Raw genomic sequence first — 22314 nt, 5'->3', positions numbered from 1 at the left:
AATCTGAAACAATTGCAAATTCTTGAAAGTGAATATCTTTTCATTTTTCATGCCTTGTCGCCCATAGATTCGAGTGTAAAGTTGCTATTCGATCCATCTTGGCAAAGACGAGTAGCCCCTATTCTTTTAGATACAGTTTTTTTTTTTTTTTTCGTTTTTTTTCGGTTGCTAGAACATTGCATGTACAATGCAGTCCATCGTGTGCAATGAGATGAGTGCCTTTGTGAGATTGTACGTGTGGTTCTATGAGAATAATAAAAAATAAAATGAAAAAAATATAAAAAAAAAAAAACTTTCGACCCAACGAAAAGCAAGGTTGAAGTCATTGTTTCGACAAACAAAAGACTTTGGTATCGTAATAGGAAGTGAAAAGTGAACAGGAGCCAGGATTTACTTTTGTACGTTCAATGAATTTTTTACCATTAACTCTTATTTTACTGATTACTAAGAAATTTCATTTTCCATGTTATTCAACTATTTTTTTTTTTCGTTGAACTTACATTGACGCTAAAGTAATTTCATTGAAAAAAAATTTTTTTCTATTAAATTTTTTCTTCAATAATTCTTTATCGTATAAGATTTTTATTTATTTATTTATTTTCTATTATATATTTCGTTTTTATATTAAAAACAATGGTATAATTAAAATTAATTTTAATTATTAATTTTTTTTTTTTACTAATTATACTAAATATATAAAAAATTCATTTGAATTTGTCGATTTTTCTTTTTCTGTCTTCCACTAAAAACGTCAAAAACAAAGCAAAAAAAAAAAATCGAATTATTTATATTTATTTTAATTATTTACTCGCAAGTTTTGATATTCAAATTTTCTTCTACCATTCACAATGTTATTCACATTAACCTAAATTACTTGAATTTTTTTTTATTTTAAAAGTAAGTTTGTTTGTTGATTTTTTAGAACTTTAGTATTGACTAGTAACTAATTAGTATTTGAGAATCCAAGTGACTTTGTGACAGGTGTTTTGTACTTGTGAAACTTTTGACGAAGTAGTTGTCAGTCATGTACACAAATATTTCATCATCACAATGCATAAACATGCTAATATATACAACTTCTTTGTGATATTTGTATGATGTCTGTAAAATATCTCACAAAACAAATTTTCAAGTACTTTTCATTGTTCAAATCGTTGACATTTGAATGTTTAAATCAATTCACTTGCTTTTCCATAACTTTTACATGACATTAAACAATAAAATATTTCTCTTAAATTCATTTAAAAAACAAGTTATTAAAATTACTTTTCGAAAAATATATTTATTTAAATATTTATTACAAAATAAATAAAAATAAAATATAACAAAATCATATTACTATTGGTAGAATCAGATACACTAGAAAATAAAATCATTTTCTATCAAACATATCGTCGAAAGGAAAAAGAAAAAGAAAAAAAAAAAAAAATATATCTGAAGAGTTTCGTGGGACTCGTTATCGTTTTCAGTGTCTCAACTGTTCCTCCCCAGTTTTTCTATCGTATTCCAGTGGGGAAAATAGCCTCCACCTTGTCGTCTTCATTTTCCTTCAATACTTTTTTTTTACTTTTGAAATTGGTTCAATAATGCAACCTATTGGTAGAATCGTTCCCTACGCGACCCTCTTCACGTTTCATTACTACCATCCGTGCTTCTCGGACTTATGGATCAGTAAATGGGTAGGTGGATATAACGTAGAAAAAGAAGAATATCCTCACACACATTCTCATCTTTTTCTTTCTCTTTATTTACCTCATTTGTTTTCTCTCTTTTTTTTTTTTTTTTTATTCGCTTGCTTACCTTCTTTTTCTCTATCACTCTGGTGACTTGCTTGTTCTATTATAAAAGCTCTGCTGTGGTAGAGGACAATGAAAATCCAAGCTACGGTTATACCTTGCCTTGTGCATACAACAATTTGAATGGGGTAAAAGCTCGAAGGCAGCAGACTGCCAAACGATTTCTGTCTCGTATTTTTAACTAAAGCTGTTCACTCTTTGCATATAGCTTTTGGTTGAAAAAAAATATATATCTTTCTTTATCTTAATTTTTATATATGTATTTTCTTTTATTATTTTTTTTCCTTCATCATCGTCATCTTTGTCAGGATGATATTAGGTATTAACCACATTTATACTATAATACTGGCAGAGTATTACGGTAAACAATGTTTCTACTCATCTATTACTTACACCAGAACCCATCGTACCTATATACTCAACCACCCTTCTTCATTTTCTTTCTTTGTTTACTTACAAAATTTATCAAATTAATTTTTAAGTTTATAACGTCTATGAACATTTTTATTTATTTTTTTTCATTTTTCTTTTTCATAATTTAAATTTTAAATAGTCTTTTGAATTATTTTAACTTTTAAACTTTTATAATAATGAATGAATAAATAAATAATTAACTTAAATAAATAAACAAGTATTTTTGTTTTTAAACTTTTATTTAATTTTGAAAAAAAAATATATAAATTTATCAGACAAGTATATTAGTCAAATAAAAAATGGATTTTAAATTTGTGCTGATAAAAATAATAATAATAAAAAATAAAAAAAAGATTAAAGCTTGGATAGAGAGTGATTTGAAGTAAATTTATTGTTGTCACACAACAACTGAAAATTGAAAAAGGGAATAATGGAAATTGTATAGTGACTAAATATTCAATTCAAAAATACAAAAAAACCTCTGGTTCAGTCAGTTTACCTTATTCGCCCTCTAGGCATCATAAAAGTGTCGTTCTTTGTGACCTTTTCTACTTATTGAATTGACCGGGCTGTGCTCAAAATTTGTTTTTTTTTTTTTTTTTTTATATATTTCATATCTTTTATGTATAATAAAAATTTTACTGTCTAAAATTCTCATATTGTGTCCTATAAAATTTTCAAATTGCATTTCCTTTTGCTGTATTTCAATTTCACTGTATAAAAAATTTTTATTTATTGTTTTATTTTTGATTTTAATGGTGTTCAATATAAAAAAGTAAAAGTCTATAAAATTCATAAATGTTTTCAATGTATTTTGTAAGGACAGTATAGAGTCAACGATTCAAAAAAAAAAAAAAAAAATAGATGAAGAATGAGTAAAAAAAAATAGATAAAATGTTAGATTGTTGAAAGAAAATGTTGGGTTGATATAGGTCATGCTGCACTCACGCTTTGTAAAGCTCCTTTTGGACCAATTGAGCTATCTCTTTTAGCACTTGTGTGCCACTGTGGCTCTTTCCAATCTTTTTATATTATTATTATTTTTTTTTATTCTTATAGCTTGTTATACATGTGCTGTATCTGATCATATATTCATTTCAATTTCAATACGAAAATCAAAGTTGTATGCTACCAATTTACATTGAATGATTGTATTTTATTTTACTCTTCAAATAATAGAGTTGATGAAATTTTATTTATTTATTATTTGAAGAAAATAAAAAAAATTGATTATATTGATTTTTTTTAAATCTGATAAGAAAAATAAAAAAAATGTGATATTCTAATTTTAATATTTATTTATTTATTTTGCAGAGAAGTTTGGCCAGAAAATGATTGCTTTGGAAAAGCAGATATTTTAGTTGAGGAAGAATTTCTTGCACTGCGTGAAATATTCTTGGCTGATCTTGGGGGTGAGTTTTTATTTTTTATTTTTTTTATATATACATTTTAACTTGAAATTTGCATACTTTTTTATTTACCATCAAGACTAAATCAACATCTATTGAATTATTAATGAAGTTAAAATTTAAAATTTCAATAATTTAAATAACAATATTTTATTTATAATTTTACTCAATTTTACCAACGTAAAATTAATATAAACAAAAATGACAAATAATTTAATTATTAAAACATTATAAATATATAAATATTATTATGAATTATGACGTCAATGAAATTCACTTGAATTATCAGGGTCAATTTTAATGGGTTATAAATTTCAGCAACAGTTTTGATGCATTTAAATTTATGGCTTTTGACAATATGTCACAATTCCCTCGACACAACTGTCACAAACCAGACATGAAAATTATCCTCTAAAATTTATTATTGATTTTACCAATACTCGGAAAACTTATATCAAAAGATCACTTACACTGATCATATAGAAACAAGTTTGCAAATTAATGTCAACGATTAATTTTAAATATATATATTTATTTTTATCATTTAAAATTATATAAATTATAAAAATTAATATAATTATATACGATAAATATTAAATAGTTTATGAAAATTATGATTTTATTTTTGGCGTACAGCTGGACAAAAGAGTGTACCGGTTGTACCTTTACAATGCAATAACCAAGGCGTATATCATAACATAAAATTTAATTAAACGTTGGCTCTAACCTCTCCTCCTTCTTCTGGTTTTCACTTCGTATTTCTAATTTATGTATGAATAACTACCCTGTTTATCGTTTATATTTCATATCAAAAATATTCACCAACACTAGTTTTTTTTTTTTAAATTTTCATCTCCCCCTCGATTTTGTCTCAGTATTTTCCCAGCTAAACGTTAATTTTAATAATAAAAATAAATCTCCATTAGCATTTCATATTTTCATTATACAAAATACCATTTAAAAATATAAAAAAAATTTTTTTTAACAAACTTATATTTAATAAAGAAAAAAAACAAATTTCATCGAGAGATATTAATAAAATTGAGATATTTATTACTGCAGTAAAGTTTTAGATAAAAAAATATATTATTTAAAATAAAAAAATGAAATTTATGATATATAAATTACGTTTCTCTTCTGGGACTGTAATAAATCAGAAAGAATTTCTAACTTGAAATTTCAATGATGACATTTGAGGTCCCAGGTGCGTGTTACTAATACCATGATATATTTTGTGTATCTAAAATTAATTTAATAAAATTTATGAAATGTTGAGTATATACTGCCAAAAGGGAATAAAGCTTTTTTTTTTTTTATCTTTTTCATTAAAAATAAAAATTAAAAAAAAAAAGAAATAGATTCTCGTATTGCACAGAAGCAATTTAATTAAAGGACGCGCTCCAGCACCATGTGCTCTTTCCTCATTTAGTATTCCCTGAAACATGAAATATGTATACTTGTCTGAGCGAATTAAATTGAGAGAAAAAAAAAACGCTATAAAAAATATATATATAAAATTATTTATTATTGTTTCATGTTTCTTTCAACTTGTTGCATTTTTAACGTCATCTAGAGCCTTTTTTTTTTTCGATTTTAATTTTATTATCTCTGTCAGTGTTACCCTTCTATATGAACAAACTGACGTATTGATTGACATTAATTGCATGGCCAGTCGCGATGCCATCAGTTTAGCCCCAGCTAGATTTTCATTGATAAATCTGCGTGGTATGTCACGTCTCTACCATCACGTATTCTATAAATGAATGTCTGCTTCACACAAAATAGCGTATGTATATTTTCCAAAATCGTGCTTCAACGTTGGTCACTATGATTTTGTGTTTTAAACAAGTTCACCCTTTGCAATTTAACCCTCAAACAATAATAATTAAATTTTCATAAAGAGAATTTGATTGTACGAATATTTATCATTGACACTTTACAGTTGATTTCAAAAACATATTATTTTATTTGGATGGATTTTTTAAAATGTAAAATTTTTACAAAATTATTAAACATTATTATTTTATGATCAAAATATCTCAGTATAGTACTTGTCAATCCAAAAAATGAGCACAACATTTCAGTAGTACAAGTCAAGTAATGTCAGACTTGAATTTTTTTTTTTTTACATTTTTTCTAGACGTCAAGTTTTTTTTTTTCAAATATAAAAACTGATGTTTATAAAAAAAAAAAAAAAAGGACAAATCTTTTTTTAGTTTAGAACGATTTTTCTTTAGATATCAAAAAATTATATTTATTTTTTTTATTGTAAATTCATTTATTTAAAAAAAAAAAATCCATTGTAGTCAAAAAATCGAGATGAAAAATTTTATAAAAAGAAAAGGAAAAAAAAAAAGACATGAAAAATCTGTTTTTTGTTGAAAAAGTATTTCCAATATACCTTTTCGTTTCTAACGTCACGTACGTAATGTTGAAAACGTCGAGGATTTTGGAGATCCTTAAAGTGGAAGAGCGTCGAAATTCACATCTTCAATTTTTACCTCACCCCTAAATACACGTCCATTCGACAGATCGCCTTCATATGTCTGTATCCCACATCATATTATCTCACTCTTTTTACAATTTTTTATCTCTTTTATATATTTTTATTTTGTCCCTGTTTCTTACAATTGAACCAACCAAATCTTGTCTCTCTCTCAAGAACCTCCAATTTACCTATAGAAATACCCGAGGCTACGTTCTTTTATTTTTTTTCTTTTTTACCTTTTCTTTTTATCAATTTTTTTTTATTATTTTTCAAGATCAAACTACGATTTTCGCGAAGTATATGCGCATGATTTCTTTCTCTCACAATTTTATGCCATTTGGACAAACCAATTCAACCAGGTTGCATCCAACTATTTTTAAAAAAAAATTTCTTTTTTTCGTAAAATGTCTTTCTCATGCCAGACGGTAAGATAGTTCAAATTCTACGATTCAATGAAAATAATAATGATTAAAAAAAAAAGAAAAATTCAAGTAGTAAATTTTTTTTTTATTAAATAAAACAGTTATATATTCATTTGAGATTTTTCTTTTTTATAATTAGCTCTATAATATACTTCAAAAAGATTAAAAAAAAAAAAGTTTAAGATCATTTATCGATAGCGTATATAATAATAAAAATAAAAAAATTCTAGCTTTTGATAAAATTTTGTTTTGCAGTAAAAAAGTTTTAATGAAATATAAAATGAAAGAAAAAAAATGAAACTTTATGAGAATATTTTTTATTTTTATTGAAAAATGTTTTGATTTAAAAAGTAAATAATTTATTTATTTTTATTAAATTATTATTTAAAAAAAAACAAGTTATTAACAGTGTTTAAATATTTAATTTTATTTAATAACTAAATTGATACGCGCAGGCGGTGTGTTATTGACACACCTTTGTAAATTAATTAACAGGTAAATTTTTATTTTTACATCAACTTATACAAACAAAAAATTTTTTTTTATTTTTTCGTTTGACATTTTTTTCCATTTACTATATTTAATTATTATTATACGCTCAAAATAAACGGTCATTAAACTCAATTTCGTACAGGAAAATATTATCAAGAAAGTTGTGCTTTGCCCACAGGTATAATATTTATAATTACATCCCCCACCACAAGAACACACATACACTAAATTAATGTCGTATTATAAAATTTACTTTTGAATAATAAATTACATAATAAGTATATCAAAGCGTTGAATTACTAGTTCTGATAAAAGCTGCAGGAATTTTTTTTTTTTAAATATAAATTAAATAAAAAAAAAAGTCGTGTGAGTTTTATGCTTCTGTATATTTGTAAACTTGATAAAATTTTTCTCTCTTTGCCTTGACAGAATGAAAAAAAAATAAAAAAATAAATTGAGCGCGGTTACAGTTACACTTTTTTCGTTTATTTTTAACTCGAGTATATTTTACAACCAAAGAGAAAAGATCAAACGACAATGTTATATATATTTTCACAAATATATATTCTCAAGAAAATGAAAAAAAAAAATTGAGAATATTTCGTGCAGCTCACTGCTTTACTAAAAAATTATATATATATATTTTTTTAAAATAAATAAGTCTTGAATAAATATTATACATTTGTGAAAGATAAAAAATTGTTGGCAATATATATTAAATTTTTTGACAATTTAATTTCACAATTGTATGAATTTTGATTCCACAAATCAAATATTTACACATGAGATAAAAAGAATAAATATAATTATAGAAAAATTGATATGCATGAAGATGTCTAGTTATTTCAGTCAGTCTGAATTAATTTTATTAAAACAAGAGACAGTTGGTATACAAAAGAATAGAGTAATTGTTTTTATCTTTTTTTTTATTTTTATTTTTTCGAGGTGGTTGCCGGATGATGAGAGAAAGAATATAAAAAAATAAATAAATGATTGGATATACTCGGTGAAAAAGCGATTATCAAAATAGCGTGTACTTGAAATAAAAAGGGGTGCAAGTTTAATCGACATGGTCATTTCTCTCGCACCTGCATTGTCGGTTATTAATAACTTTTTCACATCATTTTTTTTTCATTTTTTTTTTTCGTAAAAAAATCATAAAATTCAAATAATAATAATCCATTAAAATCAACGGGGGTGAATATACTGTGCTAGTATTTTTATTTTTTATTAAATTATTTTTTATAAATAAAAAAATATAATAATAACAATGAAAATGAATAAAAAGAATTGCACCAATGAATTTTTGCAGCCGTTGTGGTCAGATTAATCATGTTTCTTCTTCATAAAATACATATATATTTTTTTTTTAATTAAAAAAAATTTAATTATAATAACACAATACTATAAATTATTTTTTTAAAAATATAATATAATAATTTAATAATAAAATAAATTTTTCCATCAAATTTTATTATTAATAAAAATTATTTTTAGTAAAAAATTAGTATTTGTAACTGAAATTCATGACTATAATATAAAAAAAAATATAAAAAGTAAATAGTTCACTATAAAGTTTGCTTAGAAAAACTTTTGTTGGTATAGTAACAATTGTTTTTTTTTTTTTTTATATTTATTTTTTAATCCGAGTATAAAAAAGAACGTTGTATACTTTTGATTGTTGTGAGTTTTTTTTTTTATTGTTTTGAGAATTGTATCAAATTTGTTGAACAACATAAATTAATTAAAGTTGAGATAATTATATGATGATGATTTATTGAAGACTTGATGAGACTTTGTGATATTGAAATTTGATGATATCATGTTTATGTTGATTTAAAGTTGAAGATATGTTTCAAATGAATTGAACTGAATCATGATATTATTCAGGGTGAACATTACATACAGTAAATATCTAAATGTAAAAGTGAACACAGATATCAAATGTTTCTTCATGCAGTTATCTTGCTGATATATATACGCACGTTGAAATCCTATTTTAAAAAATTTTACCAAATGCTAACGGATATAGTCAGGCTAAAGTTTATCCGATTTTCTCAGTGACTTACTTGCTCTCTTCATTTTAAATGTCCAGGAAGGATTATTGTCCCTTGAATTTTCTACAATAAAATAAAAAATTCTAAAATCTTTATCTTTGAATAAAAATATCAAAGTCTTTTTATCGATTTTTATTTTTTCTATATATATTTTATCACTAGGTCCAGTTAGATAAAAAAATCAAATAAAATATAAAAGTAAATGTAAAAAAAAATCAAAAAAATATTCACGATTGTATTTATATATTGAGGACTCATTTTGAAAGTTGAAAATTTTATTTGGCAAATTGCCGACAGTGACATTAACTATAAAATTTTTTGGCATAAAATTTCAATTGCTTTTTCATATTTTTTTTTCTCTTTTAATTTGCATTTTATATCGATCAAGATAAGATGTGAGTTTTTTTTTTTTTACAAAAAATGTCCAAATGAAAAATATGAACAAATTAAGTTTTATTATTAATAAAAGTTATAAGTATTTTAAGGTGAACGTACTGAAACATAAAAAAAAAAAAAAATATTTTCTCATTAATATTTTAACAATGAATTTAATTAACTAGTTAAAAAATTTATAAATACACTTCTTAATAACTCGGGATTTATGAGTACATGAATCGTTTTTTTTTTTTTTTAAATTTTTTATTTATCAAAAACTATTGCATTATTTAAAGGATGAAATATATACATCAAAGAAATATATGATGTTATTCAAAGAATTTTTTGAATAAGCAAATGAGATATACACTCTGTAGACGATTAAAATAAAAAGTAGGTCAACAAAAAGAAAAAAAAAAATTAAAATAAAGAATTTCTTTTTTATCTCAAGTAAAAATGTCGAAAAAATATATAAATATTCTCATAAATACAGTGTACCGAGTAAAGAGAGTTATTTAAATAATATATAACAGATTATGCCAATTTTTTTTTCAGTTTAGTTGATTTGTTTTTTTTTCTTGCCTATAAGATATTACCGAGCATATTATTTTCCAAGATTCCATGAGTACACTGCAGAGAATTATATATTATCTAACATTGTGTGTATATGTGAAGCAGTTTGTTCCACAGTAAGCTATTTTTCTTAAAAGAAATTATTCGAACTACCCCAGGGGGACACAGTACTCCTTGGAATGTGGGTCAACTGGGCTGAAAGATTCTTGAAAACGCTAGAAGGCATAAAAAAAAAAAAAAAAACAAAAACATTCTAAATTTAAAAACAAACAAAAAAATTGATGCATTGTTTCCAATTTAATAATTTTTTTTATTTTTTTAAACGTTACTCGATACCATTAAAATATATTATATTTTTTTTTCATCACAAATTACAAGTCACCAGTTAAAAGGCGTAACCAATTTTAATTTGCTTCAAGAAAAACTGTCTTACTCAAAGCTTATCATATCAATAAAATAGATGTAAAGTTTTTTTTTTTTTCTTTTTCATCTCTATCTATTTTTACCCCAACTCTACAAAGTACAAACAAGTACTACCCAATAACCCATAAAAAATAACGATAATTGGCAATTGAGTCATCAAATCCCTTGAGAAAATACACTCTTATATAATTTGACAACAAAATCCACATGTATTGTACAATCAAAATAATTAATGTCATGTCGAAAATATATCTTGAAAATTGCAGTAGGATTTTCTCAAATTCTAGACATGCTGAGAATAAAAATAGAGAGTATAAAAAAATTTAATAGGTTGTTATAGTGGTGGTCTGTTGAAAGCGATAGAGAAAATAATATAAAAAAAATATATATACACCAAAAAAGAGGGTGAATTTTCCAATGACAATATAATATTACTCAATCGATTTTTTTTTTCTTCATGTAACATGATAGTCTGATGAAATCTCTATGGTTCGATTATTTTTGAAGCTAATATGAGCTACCCCGAGGCAGCTATTATGATAAAAAAAAAAAATATATTTATAAGAAAATAATCTGATGAGGGGTTAAAGTTATCAAGATAACACCGAGGTGATAGACCAGCAGCACTTCAAGATGAAAGACTAAATTCTTTGATTAAAGATATGTCAATAAAAAATATATATATTTATTTATGATAACCACGCGAAATAGCATGATCAAAGAAGAAAAATATATAAATATGAAAAAAAAAAAAGAGGAGAAATACTTGAACTGAGAGTTCCGAGTTAATTTTCTCTACAGCTTTAGGTAATCGGTTGATGTGTTTGATCGGAGTTTGCTTCAAGGAGTGTCTCGATGGATCGATGAACTCTCTCAACGACTGAAATACCAACCAAGTTTATATATCTCATCATCTCTGTCTCTTTTCACTTTAAATTCCATTCCTATTTCCGTATATATTTTATTTTTTTATCATCATGGTCTCCACAACTATCATAGCCGTGGATAACTTTCCGGAAATTACTCTGGTATACCTTTGTCTTGTGATAAAAAAAGAGAAGGAGAAATCGTACTTGAATGAAGCTTTGAATTATTGAAAAAAAAAAAAAGTAATTTCAGTTTCGAAATAACGACAATTATAGAAACAAAAAATAATAAAAATACAATATGAAAAGGAAATTATTTCTCAATGAGTTTTGAGTTTGAAAAAAAAAAGAGGAAAAAAATTCTTATTATTTTTAAAAAGTCTTAATATATTATTATCGCTTTGTTTTTTTCCCTTTTTTTTTTTTTGTGCTTTTGTCTTGATGATAGTAAACAGAGCACTCTTAAACGTTAGACACACCGACATTGGCTTTCATACTTGGCATAATAAGCTCGGTTGATGTTTGCTGAGTTCTTAAACGACAAAAAAAAAAAAAAAAAACTTTAGACGATTTTGTGAGTACTTTTTTTGAACTTACACTTAAACTCATTGTCTCTAAAAGTTTTTTATTTTATTATTATAATACGTGCTTTTGTATTTAAATATCTATAATTAATTGATGAAAATTTTTTAATTTAATATCATTAATTTGATGATAAATAACGTAATATTTAAAATTAATATTTAAATAATTTATAGTAAATAAACTAGTGTTATATAAATTTTAAATTTTGCGTAATATTAAGCTTAGTTCAGGGTTCCTTGTTCAATATCCTTACGGATATTGGATACGGTGTAGCGTCAGCACAACGTAAATTAATGCAAATCTCCTGCCGAATGTAAATCTTACCCCAAGGCAAGATAACTATGGTCTATATGTGAATTTACTATCGTCTTGTACAATATTACAACTCACAATAATACCTACATATATATTTATATATACACACATAGATACATTGTCAAACTGGAAATTCAATTGAGATATATATGATATTTTCCATTAAGCTGTCAGAATATTGTTGGCTTTCAATACTATCCTACATACAAACCCTCAACACAAAAGATAAGTAAATTAATTGAAACTTTAGTCTCAAGTTTCTTGAAATCAATTTAAAAATAATCATCAATATTAAGATTGTTATATATTCTTCATTTAATTTTTTTTCTTTCATTCAAATTAACGTCTTTTTTTTTTTTATAATTTGATTTCATTCTTTTTTTTCGATTAATAAATCATCGATTTAAACCTCATCATTTTAATAATTTCAATTAGTTTTTATGAATAATTTTAACAGCTGTACATTAATTTGTACAGGTGTTGAGTGTATTTTTAAATTTTTTATTCAATTTTTTTTTTTGAATATTTCCATGTCACTAATTAAAGTAAAAATTATAAAATTATATCTGTCATATAATTTATTTTAAAATTGATAAAATATTTAAAGTAAAATTTTCAATTAATATATATATAGATATATATTAAATAATAATATTAAAAAAATTAAAGGTAATGAATTAATAATACAGAATGATATTCAAAATAATTGCTAGCTGGTACATTTGCGATTGGCTGTTAAATTGTATAAATTAATGTAGATCGAGTATTAAATATAAATCTCAAGTATTACAGACCACACTGTATATTTTCTAGATATATTCACATTAGTAACAAAAGTACCAGTATGCACGTACAAAATGTAGGCGGGTTAATCTCATAAATTCATATCAAATTGATATAGTCTCTTTTAGTCTTCTCACACTCTATTTATATTATATTCAATATTATAATTACATATCGCTGAATATTTTAAAATTAAGATCCTTTTTTTTTTTTTTCTTCTTCTAATTATGGTTATTAATTGGGTTTTAATTGTGTGCAAAGAAAGAGTATAGAAACTAAAAGATCAATAAAAGTAAAAAAAAAAAAAAAAATTAAAATATTATTTCTAGTTTTATCTATGAAATATAATATTTTTACTTGATAAATTTTAAACGAAGGTACTTACTAATTGCAATTACCTACGTAAATGTTCGGATTCAGTCAATTTTTTTCTGGAATTTTCAATGCATTTTTAAGATCATTATTTAAATAATAAAATAATTTAATTAATTATATAAGAAATAAAAGTTTACCCTCGAAAATTCTTTGATATAATAATATTTCTTTGTGGTATATATTTCTGTGATTACAAACAATTATTTTTCTTGTTTGTATGAGTGTGCTCTCAAAGATTTTCTTACGTAAAAGACGGAAATTATAAGATAAAATTAAATAATCAGAATAAAACATCAGAAAGCTTCCAACGTTGACATTAATTTTCTCGTTTTTTGAATTTAATTTAAAATTAGTGAGTGTAGAGTATTTTTTAATTTATTTTTATTACTCATTTTCTTTTTATTATTTTTTTTTAAATTTATTTATTTAGTTGTTTTTTGTGTATATATATTTTCTGTTTTTTATTTATTTGAATTTTATGGATATTTCGAGCTTTGATATTATTGCTGATATTATTTTTCATATGTTACACATTGTTCTGTTTATTTTCGCTTTAAAATCAATACTTTTTTTTACTTTTCTATGCATCCGCTGTTTGTGGGCTCATAAATATCAAGTTTTTGAATGCACCAACGAGTAATCCTAAAATCGATAAATGGCAATGTACAATATAAATTTTTATATTTTATTTATTTACCTGCTTATATAATATAATTCATTTTTTTCTACTTCCATAGTTATTGTTGTCCACAATATCCACGGTTAAAATAAAATGAAAAAAAAAAAATTTTTTTTATAATATATTTTCAAGTCCCAAGAGCTGTGGATAGTATAAGCACAAGCTTTATATTTGCTGATGCCCTGAGGACATTTATTTCATTATTGTTCTCGCTTACCAATGAACAAAAATTTTGATTTAAAAAAAAAAATATATAAACAAAAGAAAAAAACTACATTGTATTTATAAATTTATATAAAATTTATTTTTTTTTAGCTATTTTAAAAGTTGGGTTATTTTAATTAATAGAATAAATAAAATTTTATTTACTATTAATTTTTTATTTTATTATATTTATTAAATTTAGTTGAAGTTAAATTTTTTTTATTCCAGAATATAAAACTAACTAGAAAATTCAAAATGAAATTTAAATTTACATAATATCTATGCGAAATTATTTATTTCGTTAATATTTTATACTGTTATCTATCGATCTCAATTATTTAATGGACAAAAAGTTTTCTCGATTATTCGATAATCATTGGTAAAACAAGATGAATGTTGCAACTGCGTGAGTTCATTTATGGTTTGTATAAGCTAATTGAAAAAGCCTCCACGTGTTACCCACAATTCGATGGTAATGCAAGAACATAAATTCATTACAATATCGTGGTTTTTAATCACATTTTCAAATAATCAATAGATAAATTTTAAAAAACATAATAAAGATGAAAAATAAACCAATGAACTTTATCGATCCAAAGTGAAAAAAAATATATTCAAATTGCATTAAAATTAAATTTAAATTATATTAAAAAATATATTTAAATTATATTAAATTTAAACTATTTATTTTTCTATAAAAACCATAAAACAGTTTTAAAATATAATTTATATTTTTAATATAATCCAAATTTATTTTTAATCTAATTTATATATATTTTTTATTACTCGCTACATACCAATGCAAATTTCCCAATCAATTATTAACGTATATAAAATTATTTCCTATATATAAACTATTATTTTTATTCTCAATAAAAATTTAAAACTAGGCTACATTATGTTTTATTGACAGTGATCAGAATGAACGAGTCTTTAAGGCTTATACGTTCTTTTTTTTCCCATTTTACTGTTTATATAAATTTTGCTTTTTTTCTTTTTCTTGTGTGTATAAAACATCGTATGTAAGATAAAAATAAAAATAGAAGAAAAAAAAAAAAGAGACGTTGAAAGAAGCTAAGCTCCTAGTTGGATAGCGAAAGATGTGATATTCGTGCTGGGAACACAACGACAGGTTTATACGAGCTGGACCATGAGAACATGTCGAGGCTTTAGTCGTATCACTGTGTGGCTATATGGGCATATGTCCACCATCAACTCACATATATATGTTGGTTGGTTTTATACACAACACTCTTGATAATTTTTGTATGTGTTAGATAAGTGTAATAGTATCATGTAGACAGCATGGATCGATGCTTTATCTCCTGAATTATTATGGTACCACCTACACCTGTATTCTGGTTCAATTTCCCCTCCCCCCCCTTCTTTTTGGTACTCACTTTCTTCTCTATTTTAACTCCAATATTCATCCAATATTCGTACGTGCTATGATAACAAAATTCTTACACCCAACCACAATTCAAGTTTATATTTTTTATACAGTCTATTCATGTTTATCAAATAAGTATAAAAAAATTTTTATAAATATAAAATTATATACCTTGTATAAATATTGAAAAATATTTAGTGATTTAATATTTTTTTTTTCCTTTTTTTTCTTTGCTATGAGCTTAATACAATACAGTGCATAATGAAAAAGTATATATATTGTATTTTTTTTTTTTTTTTTTTTTGAGGTATATTCTTGTCATATAACTTGCTCCAATTTTATTCTGACGTTACCTGTAAATTGGATACGTGAGGTAGTTTTTTATTTAAAAGAAAATTCTTTTTTTTTTTTTTTGAAAGAAATTTTTTCAAGGGTTTGTTCGTGCAAGGTATTAATTATTTATGATAATTTATTCAGTGAATGTATAATGAACTAGATAATGTTCGAAAGCTCTCGAATTAATATTTAATAATTTTAATGGATACAAAAGTATGTGTTATGGTTTTTTTTTCTTATATGTATACCTATATATTTTTTTTATAAATACTTGAGGGATTTTTGCGAAATATATTTATATAAATAAATAAAATATCATTTTAACATGAAAAGTCAAGATTTCCCCTTAGCTTTTCACTCCGTTCCGCCTTCGGTCATTTGTATTTTTTACTTTTTATTATTATTTTTCTTTTGTTCTTTTCTTTCTTCTTCATTTCTTTATTCTTTTTTTATTTATTTATTTTTTTTCTTTTTATCTCATCCATTTCCTTTCGACTGCTTGCCGGATTATCTGTTGACCTCTTTCATTTTTAAGCTCACTCTAAAAATCAAAGTGTTTTCTGAAGCTTTTCTCTGAGCTTTTTCTCTTCTTGCTGTATTCAAAAAATTCATATAGACTTTAAAATTTTTATATAGAACATTATTTAATGTGGCCAATGTCAGATCCAATAAATAATTATTCTGACTTTAAACCGCTAGTGGATATTAATTTTTATTAAAATTTCTAAAAACAAGGAATAAATAAATTAGTCATAAATATATTCAAGAATACATAATGTTAAATTATTTTAATAAATATAGGGTTTCAGAAAAAATCAACTACAATTTTTTAATATCTTTGTACAACGTTTTTTTTTTTTTTTTTTCTTTTATTATCTTAAATGTTATTTTGACACTGGTTATTTTTACGAAAGATAATATCTAACCTCTTTATTATTCATATTATTATTACATTATTATCATAGTTATCATTTTTTTTTTATTTTTCACAATTGTTTTTTTTTTATTCTCATTAAATTTTTTATTAATCTCAAAAAAAAAGGGAAAAACAAAAATTTTATTTACTAAACAAAAAAAAAAAAAATAAAAAATAAACCCCTCGTTATTTTATGCAATGAAAGAAAATCAAAAAAATAATGAAAAAATCATTGTTCCATCAGGTAATGAGTTTTTATGTTCAATTTTTTTTTTTGTTGATTTTTCAATTTGTGACGTTCTACAATTTCTAAATGAAAATAATTAATTTTTTTTTTTCGTCGAGCTGTCGGACAATTCTATATAATGTCACTACTTTTTTTTTTTTTTTATTTTTTATTATTTTTTTACTGAAAATTATTTTATTGTCACTATAATGCTCGATCAGTCTGAACTTAAATTATCATTTAAAAAAAAAAAAATTACCCATTCATTATAAATCAAGGAAAAAAAAAAAATAATATTTATAATTTAAAAGAAAATTTCACAATCTCATAGTCTCTCATCGCTTCTTACAAAATTAATGCTCAAACTTATCGACATTTATTTTTTATACACTCATAAATACTGAGTAATAATTTCACTTTTTTTTCCATGTGTATGTGTATGTTTGTTTATGTTACAATGAGGTGATAATAATATCAATAATAATAATTGTTTTGTATAAATGCGTATATGTATGTGTATTGATGTAAATTGACCATGTTGGCACGATTGCTTTGTTTATATGAATAATTAATTTAAATTTATTTAAGATGGTCACCAAAGTTCAATTGTCGGTGTCAGTGTATGTACTTCAATATTTTCATGACGTTGATACCTTTCTTTGTATCTTAATGTTGCACGTCTTGATAAAATTATTGTCAGCACAATACCAGCTCCAATTATTGCACCAATTAATATTAACATACCTGGATGTGAATTTAAATTTTTTATTCTTTCATTCAATTCAGAATCACGTCTATTTAATTCTTGTGCAATTGTATTTGTCATTGTATCATCATGAATTAAATCATCATCATCATATTTATCATGATTTTTATTATCAACAACATTATTAATTTTTTTTTCATCAATCAACGATTTTTCATTATTAATAATATTATTATTTAAATTATTAATGATTTTATCATTAACATTATTGATATTTTTTCTTTTTATTTTAATATCAATTTTATTATTATTAATTTTTTTTAAATCAACATGATTGTTTTTTATTTCATGTTGATTAATGTAATTTTTAATAATTCCATTTGTTTTATTATTATTTATTTGGTTTTGTGTTTTATCTCTTTCTTTTTTTAATTTATTTTCATTATGAAACCTTTGATTATCATTGATATTATCAATTTTTTTAGTTAGCTGTTTTTTTTTAAATTGATATTTTTGTTGTTTAATATTATAAATGCTACTATTATTTTTTTTATTTATTATTACTTCATTGACATGATCAACGCTTGATTTACTTGTATAATTTACAAACTTTTGTTGAGTTTCTGTATCAATTGCTATTGGATTTTCAATTTCCTTGGCTGTTATTGATTTTTCTGTATTGCTATTACTATCAATATTGATGATGGAAGACATATTTGGCACAATGGCATCTTGATAATAATGATTGAGTTTAAAATCATCACTGAAATAATCACTTTGTTTTGTAATATTATATGTTGTTGTTGTTGTTGATGGTATAGATGGTGTTGGTGGTGATGGTAAATCAACAAGAAGTGTATTATTATATTCATAATTATCATCACTACATATTCCAGATGGTTGTAATTCTTGATTTAATCGTATCCATTCACCAAGCCATAATAAATTATTATCAGTACAATTCCAATTGTTATTTGATAAACCAAGTATTTTTAATTGTGGTAGTAAATAAATAATATCAGAACGTAATGTTGTTAATCCTGTATTTATTAAATTTAATTCAACAAGACTTTTACATGCTGATAAAGCTGCATTATCGGAAAATAATTGTTCAGCTAATATTGGACTATATGAAACATCAAGATAAACAAGTCTATCTGGTATTGGTAATGGAAATTCCATATCACCATGTTGTTGTTCATTATTCCATTCAAGATATTGTAAATTTGACATACGTAAATTAATTAAACTTACTGGTCCATATAGTGAATTTGCAGCAAGTTTTTTTATTGGATTATTTGATATATCAAGTTTTATTAAATTTTGTACATGACTAAATGTACCCTCATCAATAATATCAATTAAATTATTATCAAGTATTAATATTTGTATATTATCAATACCTTGAAAATCATCAATTGTTAATTTATCAATAATATTATCACGTAAATTAAGTGATAATAAACTATTTGGTAAACTTTGTGGTATTATTTTAAGTTTATTACCAGATAAATCAAGTTCTTCAAGTACATCAAGACGACCCAATGAATCATCTTCAATATTAAATAATTGATTATTTGATAAATCAAGTATTTTTAATAATGGATAACCATCAAAATCACCATCACGTATACATGTTAATTTATTACCAGCTAATCTTAATGCTCTAACTGATCTTGTTAATGCTGCTGGTACACGAAGTAAACCAGTACGTGAAGCATCAACTGTTTCAAGACGTCTACCAGTACCTAGTAACAATGATACATCACGTTCCATCAATGGATTTTCAGCAAGACGTAATACAGATAAACCAGGCAATGGTTGTAATGCATCTGATGCTGCTTTTGTTAAACCATTTCTTGATACATCAAGTACACGTAATTTACCAAGTGTCTCAAACCATCTTACACCCAAAAATGTTAATTGATTACCACTTAAATTTAATATTTGTAATGATGATAAATATGTTAATGTACCATCTGGTAAATTGCTTAATTTATTATCTGAAATATCAAGATTTTCAAGTCTCATTTGATCAATAAATGTATTTTCATCAATTTTATCAATAACATTATCACGTAAATATAATTTTATTAAATTATCAAGCGTCCTAAATGCATTAACTGTTAGTTCACATATAAAATTTTTTGATAAATCCAATATCATTATATCACTTATTATATTTGTTTTATTATTTATTATTGTATCACTTTTATCAAAAAAAAATTCCACAATATCATTACTAGATAAATTTAATAATTTATATTTTTGAAATTTTGATAATGTTATATTTGCACCAGTAATAGTACTATTATTAATAATTAAATTATCAAGATAATTAAATGTTATATTATTATCAAATTCTTTTATGAAATTTATCATTTGATATTCATCAATTTCATAAATTGCAAGTTGGTTAATATCCCGGGGTATAGTGTCAATCAGTGGTATTCCATTATGGCATTTGACCTCAACTTGGCTATTGTTATGTGATACAGCATGACACTCACAGATGTCATCTACAAGTGTTGTCATTTTATCAAAACACTCGATAACATTGTAAGATCCAGTATTATTATTGTTGGCAATATTATTTACTGATGAATTTCTTGTTGTTGTTATGATTACTGGTGTTGTTGACGTTGTTATTGTTGGTGTTGATGTTGATGTAGATGTTGTAATAGTACGTGGCTTTATTGTTGGTATTGTTATTGTTGTTTTTGTAATCGTTGTTGTTGTTGTTGTTGTTGTTTTAATATCACTACACAAAACTGCCGTAATGGCAATAAAAAATGTCAACAGCCACATTGCAATAAAATTTATCACCATACCAACTTTTTTTTTAGTCTTCACGTATCACTTAAATTAATATGTTTACATATTATTTTAAACACATTATTATTTCGTTGTATCCAAACAATCAGCATTGTCAATTGATAATATTTATATTTCACTTTAAATGTGATTAATAAAATCACAAACAATTTATTCAATTAACAATGAATTTTTATTATTTTTTTTTTTTTGCAAATTCAACTTGACACGATGACGAACCAACTAATACTGTCGGTTCAACCAACTCAAGTCGACTTGAGTCTATGCTACTAGCTATAAAATTTCCCCTATCACGCTGAGTATCTTTTGCCCCTTAAATTTACCACCCTTCCGACCATTTTAACCACCACCATTCACCACTGGTATTGCTGTAGCTCCTGCCAAATCCATCGGCCACCACTACCACCATCACCACTGCCACCCACCAACTTTCATCTCATTTTACCTCTTGAATTCGATAAGGGATAAAATGCGCAAGCGCTTCTCTATATATATTTATTTTATAATAGTTACTATACATGTATATACCAATGAAAATTTTATCTTTGTTTTATACGCTTACTATGCTTTTTCTTTTCTACTCTTTTCTCATTTGATGGGATACGATGCAATGCAATGTGCGGCAACCAAGTAAAAACGCCGATTTCACGAACCGTCAGCGTTGCTTTCTCAGACTCGTTTCTCATCTGATAATAATTGCCTGGCAAGCTAACTTGGACATGGGGCAAAATCTACAACTATACGAGTTTTGTGTTGTGGCTTTTATACTCACATTGGTGGTTGTTTATATATAAATTCTTTTTGACCTCTTGCCATGAATTATTTTTTATTTTATTTATTTTTTTTTTTATACGACTTTATGTAATTGTCTTTTCTTTTTAATTGACAGTAATCAGACATCATGAAATTACAAGAAAATTAAGCTTCATAGTTTTTTTTTTCCAAATAAAATACAAGGCTGAAATTAAAACGAAAAATAAAATCTACAAATTTATCAGTAATTTTTTATGTAGAATAGTATAATAATGAAATATATTTTAATTAATTAATCTTTTCAAAGGTTAAATGTGCAATTTAAATATTCAAAATGAAATATTTATTATTAAATATTATTGTCAGTAACAAACAATTAGTTAAATTATATTTTGTATATTGATAAACATGCGTTTGTTGCTTCTGTGTGTATATATGATGAAACATGTTGAAAATAGTGCAGCAAATAATTTGCATAATATTCAAATATACTAGCAAAATCATATGATATTCATATCACGATTCAGAAGGACACAAACGTGTCTCTATATTTGAAGCAAAACACAAAGCAATGTTGTGATATTTCATATATTTTTTAAAAATCGTTTATAGGCTTGAATTGGCTTGAATATTTTTATACTTTTTTCAAATATATATGTTAACGTGAAAATTTCTTTGTCGTGTTATAATAAAATCCTTCAGGGTAAATATTGGTACTATTATTTTATTTTATTTTTTTTTGAAATTCAACATTCTGATGGGCGTTTTTTAAAAATATATATTATTTCGTTTTTTTACGACTTGTAATTTTTATTTGATACGAAATTTACTAGTGTCTTTTTAGAGCCTAGGCCTTGCCTTTATTTTTTTTTTTTTTCGACAAAATTAAAATTTAG

At 24.2% G+C, this 22314-nt stretch overlaps 2 protein-coding genes across 2 annotated transcripts in view; one reads left to right on the top strand and one right to left on the bottom strand.

Annotated features, from left to right (window-relative positions):
• The window catches only part of LOC122855336 (protein timeless homolog), an 84294-nt gene that overhangs the window by 5925 nt on the left and 56055 nt on the right, over positions 1-22314 (top strand). Inside the window, exon 12 of the mRNA XM_044156625.1 lies at positions 3525-3622. Coding sequence (XP_044012560.1) covers positions 3525-3622 — 98 coding nt within the window. The remainder of the gene's footprint in view (positions 1-3524; positions 3623-22314) is intronic.
• On the bottom strand, positions 17274-20897 carry LOC122855337 (chaoptin-like). The gene has a single exon (XM_044156626.1). The coding sequence runs from the start codon at positions 20657-20659 to the stop codon at positions 17717-17719; it is 2943 nt and encodes a 980-aa protein (XP_044012561.1). The 5' UTR covers positions 20660-20897; the 3' UTR covers positions 17274-17716.

Source organism: Aphidius gifuensis, linkage group LG4, assembly GCF_014905175.1.
Source record: "Aphidius gifuensis isolate YNYX2018 linkage group LG4, ASM1490517v1, whole genome shotgun sequence".
Lineage (NCBI taxonomy): Eukaryota > Metazoa > Arthropoda > Insecta > Hymenoptera > Braconidae > Aphidius > Aphidius gifuensis.
Note: the sequence above shows the minus strand (reverse complement) of the source record. Positions and strands in the feature narration are given on the sequence as shown.